This window comes from Pongo abelii, chromosome 4 (assembly GCF_028885655.2).
Source record: "Pongo abelii isolate AG06213 chromosome 4, NHGRI_mPonAbe1-v2.0_pri, whole genome shotgun sequence".
NCBI classification, from domain to species: Eukaryota; Metazoa; Chordata; class Mammalia; order Primates; family Hominidae; genus Pongo; species Pongo abelii.
Window position 1 is genome coordinate 185,186,498 of NC_071989.2, and position 9,921 is coordinate 185,196,418.

Sequence of the window (9,921 nt, forward strand, 5' to 3'; positions counted from 1 at the left end):
AAAAAAAGTAAAATAGGAAAGGGGAATAAAAGGCATACAGATTGGAAAAAAGAAATGAAACTGTCCCTATTTCCAGATGACATGATTGTCTGTGCAGAAGATCTCAAGGAATATACCCACCCCCAACAACAAAACCCTCCTAGGACCTAATTGAGGGAGTTTAACAAGGTCACTGGATAGAAATTCAACACAAGCCTTGACCAGGAATTTTTTCCTTCAGGAGTTAGCCAACTTAGAAGGACTCTCCACTTAAAACAAACAAACAAACAGGATTCTAACCAAAACTAATTTTTCCTGCTAGCCAGGCTGGCAAGAATTAACAGAAGTCTCCAAAGAGTAAAATTAACCAAAAACTGAACAGAAGCTACAGTGGTAGGCAGCATATCCCATTATCAACACCATAAGTGGGTGATAAGCCTTGGGTCAGCAGTTTGCTGGTATAGGTGAATCTGACACTTCCAATTTATTAAATCCAAAGCCCCAAAAGAAAAGTGTTCTGGTTTCTGAGCTTTCTTTGTTTTGCTCTAAAATGTGAATAATATTCACCTCATAATGTCTGAAAATAGGGTTAATTAGGAGGCCTGATGGAGTTATTTCCTAGTTTCACTCTGCAGATGCCAAATATCAGGATGCCTTAGTAATCTGTGTTTCTCCTCCCTCTGGCAATACAACTGTTAAAATTAGAAAGATAATTTGTTATCTGTGAAAGTTTAATTGGAGCAATATGTGATAGAAATGCAAATTACTTAATTAGGAGTTAGGGAGAGTATGAGAGAAAAATGAAATGAGAATAAATTAACAAATATTATTAGATTAAATTTATTTATTAATCATGTGTTGGATCCAAGTACCTTATAGCTACCAAGGATACAGGATACAAAAAGAGGTTATTCTCAAATGGGGGAGAAGATAATTAAGTACCCTGCAAAAATGCTTCATGATATGTGCTAAAGTAATGTTAGTATGTACAGTGTGCTATGGACCCATCGAAGAGGGGAGCAACTGACTCTCTCCAAAGTTTGAAGAGCAATGCAGTTGGATTCTACTTCCAATCTGTGAAACTGCCTCACCATACCTGTTAAAGTACTCTCTGAGGGCCCGGTGAAAAATCAGGCAGATACCAGAGCGGAATCTGTTCTTACAAGATAGCTGCATAGGGTGATATCTGTGACTTTGCGGCTTTCTTAACTGATTGCATTCCCCAATCATTTGCAACTTGGGTGGCAGAAAGCTGAGATTTTATGGACTTGAAATGTCAGGGGACAGAGGTCAAGGCTGGCAGAGCAAGAAATTACAGAGGAATCCCTGCAAACAAGAAAAATCATACGAAGGGTGAACCACAAAATTTTAGTAAAATGACTGCTCAGGTGCTTGGCTGACAGCCAAATTATGTAGGCACAACAGAGGACCCCCCTGCCTCAAGAGGCCAGGTTAAATCAACAGCAGCTGGAAACCATAAGAACAAAGATATCAGTACCTATATTGTGCAAGGGAGACAAAGTTTGCAGTTCGAATCTAGGCAGGTTAAGTATTAATATCTACTAGAACAACAAAAACCCCACAACAATTCTTAGAAGAACACATTTAAACCCAGTGTCTAGGCATGCAAAGAAACAGAAGTGTGACTCATACTCAAGGAGGGGGAAAGGGCAGTCAATAGAAACTGACTCTGAGTGAGCCTAGTTGTTGGATTTAACAGAAACTTCAAAGCAATTACTGTAAATGTGTCCAATGAGTTAAAAGATGACATCAGTGAGTGGGTGGAAAATCTCAACCAAGAAATGGAAACTATAAAAATGGAAATTTGAGAGTTGAAAAATACAGTAACTGAAATTTTTTTAAAAATCTAAATAGCTTCAACAGTAGATTGAAGCAGATTGGCAAAAGAAGCCATGAAGTTCAAGCTAGATCAATAGAAATCACCTAGTTTCGAGAAACAGGGGAGAAAAAGATGGAATAAAGTTGAAAAGAGATATGTAGGGCAATATCAAACAATCCATAATAGGTATTAGAAGGAGTCTTAGGGCAATATCAAACAATCCATAATAGGTATTAGAAGGAGTCTTAGGGCAATATCAAACAATCCATAATCGGTATTAGAAGGAGTCTTAGGGCAATATCAAACAATCCATAATCGGTATTAGAAGGAGTCTTAGGGCAATATCAAACAATCCATAATAGGTATTAGAAGGAGTCTTAGGGCAATATCAAACAATCCATAATCGGTATTAGAAGGAGTCTTAGGGCAATATCAAACAATCCATAATCGGTATTAGAAGGAGTCTTAGAGCAATATCAAACAATCCATAATAGGTATTAGAAGGAGTCTTAGGGCAATATCAAACAATCCATAATCGGTATTAGAAGGAGTCTTAGGGCAATATCAAACAATCCATAATAGGTATTAGAAGGAGTCTTAGGGCAATATCAAACAATCCATAATCGGTATTAGAAGGAGTCTTAGAAGGAGGGGCAGCAGTAGATTATAGAAAATTTTTTGAAGAAATAATGACTGGAATTTTCTCACATTTTGTGGGGAAAAAATTAACTTACTCAAGAAGTACAGCAGACTGAAAGCAAGATAATCACAAAACCACTTATTGACTGTCCAGAGAAAAATGGTATATTGTACATAGGGAACAACAGTGCAATTAACACCTCACTTCTTATCAGAAACTGTGGAGGTCAAAAGACATTGGACCAACATATTCAAATGGTGGAAAAAGAAAGCTTTCAGCCAAGAATTCTGCATCTGGAAAAATTATCCTTCAAAAATAAGGGGAAAATAAAGACATTTTTGGATAAACAGAGATGAGAGAATTTTTCACTAGCAGACCTGCACTATAAGACATTTTGGCTGAAGGGAAATGACACCTAAATGGATATTTGGATCTACACAAAGGAATGAAGAGCACGTGAAATTGTAAATGTGTGTAAAACAAAAATAATGATTTTTTGTTATGTCTTAATATCTTTAAAAGACAAGTGACTGAAACGTATAGTACTACTGTGTTGATATGTTTACAAGGTATACAGATAATAGGACAACAAAAATACAGGATGAGGCACAGATGAATGGAATATTTTGTAAGGTTTCTATAGTTTTACCTTAAGTAATTCAATAAATTTTCCTTTTTTTTTTTTTTTTTTGTCCCCCAGGCTTGTCTTTGTCTGGTTTTGTCCCTCAGGCTTGAGTGCAGTGATGCAATCTCAGCTCGCTGCAGCCTCAACCTCCCAGGTTCAAACCATCCTCTTGACTCAGCCCCCCAAGTAGCTGGGACTACAGGCGCACACCATCACGCCCAGCCAAATTTTTTTGTAGGGATGGGGTTTCACCATGTTGCCAAGGCTGGTGTCCAACTCCTGAGCTCAAGCAATCTGCCCACCTTGGCCTCCCAAAGTGCTAGGACTACAAGCCTGAGCCACCATGCTGTGCCAAAAAGTAATTCAATACATTTTCTAAAATTTTCTAAAGTACACTGGAATAAATTGAATTTATACACTGTAGTCCCAAGAGCAACCACTAAAAATATAATGAAAAGACATATAGATAGAAAACCAATAGAGGAATTAAAATGGAATGCCAAAAAATATGTCTTTAGCATAAAGGGAGGTAGGAAAAGAGGGACAGTGAAACAAATAATGGATAGAAGAAATAGGAAAGAGATGGTATGATTGTAGGTTTAAAAGTGAACATGTAAATAATTAAGTGTAAATAGACCAAAATTCTAAACAAAAGGCAGAGATTGTCAGGCTGGACCAAAAAAAAAAGCAAGAACCAAGTATGCGCTATCTATATGAGATGTACTGTCTATATGAGAGACATTCTACATATAAAGATGCAAATACACTGAGAGTAATCCCATATCACACCTGTAATCCCAGCACTTTGGGAGGCTGAGATGGGCGGATCATGAGGTCAGGAGATCGAGACCATCCTGGCTAACACGGTGAAACCCCATCTCTACTAAAAATACAAAAGAAAATTAGCCGGGTGTGGTGGTGGGCGCCTGTGGTCCCAGCTACTCTGGAGGCTGAGGCAGGAGAATGGCGTGAACTCGGGAGGCGGAGCTTGCAGTGAGCCGAGATCGCGCCACTGCACTCCAGCCTGGGGAACAGAGCAAGACTCCATCTCAAAATAAAAAAAAAAATAAAATAAAAATCCCTCCTAATTTCCTTCTTTTTAATCTCTACAGAACAAGGGTCAAAAATTAGAACCCATCCCTCATCGAAGACTAAGAATGGTAACAAATACCATTGAAGAGAATTTTCCCCTGGGGACTGTGCAGTTTTTGATGGACTTTGTGTCACCCCAGCATTACCCACCAAGAGAAATCGTGGCTCACATCATCCAGAAAATCTTGCTCAGTGGCTCTGAGACTGTGGATGTCCTAAAGGAGGCCTACATGCTTCTCATGAAAATTCAGCAGTATGAACCATAACCTCGGCTGTTGGCGAATCTTCTAGGGATCTTGGACTCAGGGCATAGCTTTCTCTTGACAGGCCTTTTTACCCTAACCGTTACAGTGGGTGACTTAGTATATTAGTGTTATTTGAATTGCAAATGATAGGAAACCCAGTCCAAAGAGACCTTAACTACTGGTAAAAGAGAATTTAATGGCTCGTGTTACTAGAAACCGAGGAGTGAGATGTGACTTGATTCAGTATACAAAAATGGTTACCAGGGTTCATTCTGCAGCTCTGCTTCTGTTTGGGGCCGCATGTGGTAGCCTCTCAGCCTCAGGCTTTTATGACACTTCCAGTGGGAGAGAGTGTCTGTTTCCTTTATAGTCACCCAAGAGTTCTGAAATTGAGTCTTGCAGGATTTAATTGGCCTAATGAGAGACATGACCGTATCTTTGAGCCAATCACCGTGAATTGAGGGGTAGAACAGCACGATTGGCTAAAAAAGCCACATACTTCATTTTGGGGTTCTGGTAGGTAAAACTACTTGGTTAAGAGTAGTGAAGAGTTGGTTTCTTCAGACAAAATTATAGTACTGAAGCTTTCCAAAAGGGGAGTGGATACTGGGTAGCAAAAAACAATGAAGTTCCACTACTCTCAGATTGACATGGTATGATACCAGAAGGTGAGCAAGAGCATAGAGGATAATGGAGGATAAGAAGAGGCTTCTTCCTTCTATCACCTTCAGATCCTATCGCTTCTTCCGCTAAATTCTCCATAATTCTAATTGATTTCACTTGACTTTCAGGCTACATCCAGCCAATGCCAAGACAGTGGAGTGGGACTGGAAACTGCTCACCTATGTCATGGAGGAAGAGGTAACAACAATTATAAGATTATATCTTCTGTAGGGGAAGTTTTAACTATAAACAAAAGTGATACCAGGTGCCATAGCTCACACTAATCCCAGTATTTTGGGAGGCCGAGGCAGGAGGACAGTTTGAGCCCAGGAGTTCAAGGCCAGCCTGGGCAACAAAGTGAGACCCTGTCTCTACAAAAATAAAAATAAAATATTTAGCTGGGCATAGTGATGCATGCCTGTGGTCCCAGCTACACAGAAGGCTGAAGCAGGAGGATTGCTTGAGCCTAGGAGGTCAAGGCTATAGTGATCCATGATCACAACACTGTACTCCAGCCTGGGTGACAGAGCAAGACCCTGTCTTAAAAAAGAAAAAAGAAAAGTGACAGTAAATCTGGTCATAAAGTCTACACCATTATTCCCTCCTGATACTCCCACCCCTGCCAAAAAATTCCTACTGAAATGGTATGTGCTATCTTCCAATTCAAGATTTAGTATATTTACTTATCCCTCTCCTTGAGATCCCATTAAAAATAATAGTAAATGAATAGAGAAAGTTATAAATTCATGGCTATAAAAAAAGGGGAAGGATAGTAGATTTGAATGAAGATTAGGGAGAGCTACAGAGAATGTAAGAGTGATGACTGATGAAGCTGGGCAGAGAAAGCCACATACATGTACAGAGGCTACAGCCAAGGAAGGACGAATCTTCACTTTAGAGCACCAGAGAGGTCTTGGACTTAGAAACACAATATCTAATAGAGAGCAGGAGTCAGATGTGGGCTATTGGATATTTATTGAAAGTTTGTGAATGGAACAGCCAACCTCTTCATTGCTGAGGGCAGAAGGATCAGTAGCCAGGTTACCTACCTTCAGGCAAAAAGTCAGAGAATTTATTGTCTAAAAAAGTTGAATAAGGCCGGGCGTGGTGGCTCATGCCTGTAATCCCAGCACTTTGGGAGGCCAAGGCGGGCAGATCACCTGAGGTTGGGAATTTGAGACCAGCCTGCCCAACATGGAGAAACCCCGTGTCTATGAAAAAATACAAAATTAGCTGGGTGTGGTGGCACATGCCTGTAATCCCAGCTACTTGGGAGGCTGAGGCAGGAGAATCACTTGAACCCAGGAAGTGGAGGTTACAGTGAGCCAAGATCATGCCATTGCACTCCAGCCTGGGCAGCAAGAGTGAAACTCTGTCTCAAAAAAAAAAAAAAAGTTGAATGAACCATCTGTAATAAACAAAACAAAGACAGCTAGTGCAGAGTTGGTGCTACAGGAAGAAGGTTTTCCACATTCTGTCCTTTAAGGATCCCCAAGTTTAACTGCCAACTTTTTGTCTGCTCACCTAATGCAATTGGCTAAAACAAATTACTTAGAATTCTGTACTTAGCCAAACTATCAGTTAAGTGTGAGGATAGAATTAAGACATTTCCAGCTATGCAGGAATTTGAAAATATATCCCCATACCCTGTTTCTTAGAAGGTTATCTGAGGTAGTATATCAAAGGAATGAGGAAGTAATCAAAAAAAGGGGGGAGGCATGGGATTCAGGGAACATCAGATTTAATCCAGGAGAGTACTGAAGTCCCAAGATTGCAATGAATAGCACACCTAGGAAGCAGTTAGTCCAGATTGGAGTGAAATAACAGAGGGCTTTAAATAGGAACAATCTGGGAGACATCAGCAAGATCGTAGACTAGGAAGCTCCAGGCCCTTGTTACCCCATGGAGACACTGAATTAACAACCATATACAGACCAGAATATCACTGTGAGAACTCTAGAGCTGAATTAAGAAGTTTCAGCACCCAGGTCAATGCCTAATTGAGAACATAGTGTATCAAAAGTGCTAGGAAAGTTTGTGGAATTTTGCATGCCCATGTCCCTCTCCCTCCCCAGCAAAGCATGGTTCAACCAGGAGAAAACCTCCCATACCTTGGCTCTTCCCTTGGGCCAGAAACAAAAGAGTGGACCACGCATGCAATATACTGACTTGTCTGGGGCTGCCTGGCCGCCCACCTCGGCCTCCCAAGGTGCTGGGATTACAGGCATGAGCCACCGCACCTGTCCTGGAGTGGGAGGCTGAGATGGGAGTTATCACCTGAGGTCGGGAATTCGAGGCCAGCTCAGCCAACATGGTGAAACCCCATCTCTACTAAAAATGTAAACATTAGCTGGGTGTGGTGGTGCATGCCTGCAGTCTCAGCTACTCAGGCACAAGAATTGCTTGAACCCAGAAGGTGGAGGATGCAGTGAGCCAAAATCATGCCACTGTACTCCAGCTTGGGCAACAGAGCAAGACTCTGTCTCAAAAAATAAAACAAGTTATGGGTATACAGTATATAAAGATCTAACTTAAGACATTGATAATATAAATTGTGGTGGAGTAGTAAAGAAGTAGAGGTTTTTGTATGCAACTGAAGTTGTTAAACTAGATTGTTATAACTTTAAGATATGTTATGTGATCTCATTGGTAACTTCAAGTAAGATATCTATAGAATATACCCAAAAGGAAATGGGAAAGAAATCAAAGCGTGTCACTACAAAAAAAATCAATGAAAAATGAAGGAAGGCAGTAACAAAGGAAAGGAGGCATGAAAAGGCTACAAGACATATAGGAAATAATTAATATGGCCATAGTAAGTTCTTCCCTGTCAGTAATTATTTTAAATGCAAATAGATTAAAGTCCCCAGTTAAAAGACAGAGATTAGCTGAATGGACTAAAAACCAGGATCCAACTATATGCCATCTACAAGAGACTCACTTTATATCTTTTCAAATACCAAACTCTTGTGGCCAGGTGCAATGGCTCATGCCTGTAATTCCAGCACTTTGGGAGACCAATGTAGAAGGATTGCTTGAAGTCAGGAGTTCGGGACCAGCCTAGACAACATAGGAAGACTCTGTCTCTAAAAAAGTTTTTTTAATTAGTAGGCATAGTAACACACACCTGTTGTCCCAGCTACTGTGGAGGTTGAGGTGGGAGGATCCCGTGAGCCCAGGAATTCTAGGCTGCAGTAGGCTGTCATAGTGCCACTGCACTCCAGTTGGGTGACAGAGCAAGACCCTGTCTCTAAAAAAAAAAAGAAAAATAGAAAGACTTGCTGAAAGTGAAAGGATGAGAAAAGATATTCCTCACAAATGGTAATCCAAAGAAAGTAAGGATGGCTATACTAATGTAAGACAAAAAGACATAAAAACTGTTACAAGTGGCAAAGAAGGACATTATATAATAAAAGGGTCAATTCACCAAGGAGGTATAACAATTACAAATATATATGCACTAAACATCAGACTTCCTAAATATATAAAGCAAACACTGACAGAATTGAAAGAAGAAATAGACAACACAATAATAGTAGGAGATTCAATACCTCACTTTCAATAATGGATAAAATAACCAGACAGAAAATCAATAGGGAAACAGAGCACTTGAACAATACTATAGGCCACTTAACCACAGACATACACAGAACATTCCACCCAACAACAGCAGAACACACACTCTTCTCAAGTGTACGTGGAATTTTCTCCAGATAGACCACATGTTGGGCCACAAAACAAGACTTAAACAAAATATAAAAACATTGACATTATACCAACTATCTTCCATTCACAATGGGATGAAACTAGAAATCAATAGCAGAATGAAATCTGGAAAACGCACAAATATGTGGCAACTAAACAACACACAACAATGGTTCAGAGAAAAAAAATCTCATGGGAAATTTTAAAATACCTTGAGACAAATTAAAATGGAAATACAACATACAAAAACTTATGGATGCAGCAAAAGCAGCACTAAGAAGTTACAGATGTAAATAAATGCTTGCATTAAAAAAGAAGAAAGATCTTAAACCAACAACCTGACTATATCTAAAGTAGGAAAAGAAGAAACTGAAGCCAAAGTTAGCAGAGGAAGGTAATAGTAAAGATTAAAGCAGAGATAAATGGAGAATAGGGAAAAAATGAACAAAACTAACATGGGGTTTTTAAACATTTGATTTGTTTGTTTTGAGGCAGAGTCTCACTCTGTCACCCAGGCTGGAGCTCAGTAGCACAATTAAATTATAGCTTACTGAAACCCTGAACTCCTGGGCGCAAGCTATCCTCCAGCCTCAACCTCTCAAGTAGCTGGGACAACAAGCATGCGTCACCATACTCAGCTAATTTTTTTATTATTTTTTGTAGAGGTAGGAATCTAGCTAAGTTGCCCAGGCTGGTCTTGAACTCTTGGCCTCAAGTGATCCTCCCATCTTTGCCTCCCAGAGTACTAGGATTACAGACATGAGCCACTGCACCCAGCCACAGAGTTGGGTTTTTGAAAAGATCAAAACTGACAAACTCTTAACTAGATTAAAAAAGAGAGAAGACTCAAATTACTAAAATCAGCATCGATAGCTCAGTGGTAGAATTTTTAAAAATTACTAAAATCTGAAATGAAAGAGGGGGCATTACAACCAGTGCCACAGAAATAAAAAGGTTTATAAGAGAATACTACCAACAATTATACCCCCAATAAACTGGATAACCTAGAATAAATGGAGTAATTCCTAGAAACCTACCAAGATTGACTCGTGAAGAAATAAAAAATCTGAACAGAATAATAACTAGTAAGGAGATAGAATCAGCAATCAAAAACCTTTCAACAAAAAAGCCT

At 39.6% G+C, this 9,921-nt stretch overlaps 1 protein-coding gene across 3 annotated transcripts in view; it reads left to right on the forward strand.

Annotated features, from left to right (window-relative positions):
- Nucleotides 1–9,921, forward strand: part of LOC100438975 (SUMO-interacting motif-containing protein 1) — a 43,874-nt gene that overhangs the window by 24,826 nt on the left and 9,127 nt on the right. Inside the window, exons 3-4 of one of the 3 annotated variants that reach the window (XR_010140083.1) lie at nucleotides 4,197–4,937; nucleotides 5,213–5,282. Coding sequence is in view for 1 of the 3 variants with exons in the window: in XM_054556270.2 (XP_054412245.1) it covers nucleotides 4,197–4,429; nucleotides 5,213–5,282 (303 nt within the window). In the remaining 2 variants the exon portion in view is untranslated. Of the gene's footprint in view, nucleotides 1–4,196; nucleotides 5,283–9,921 lie in introns of all 3 variants that reach the window. The other 2 variants (XM_054556270.2, XR_010140082.1) reach the window with 2 other exon arrangements.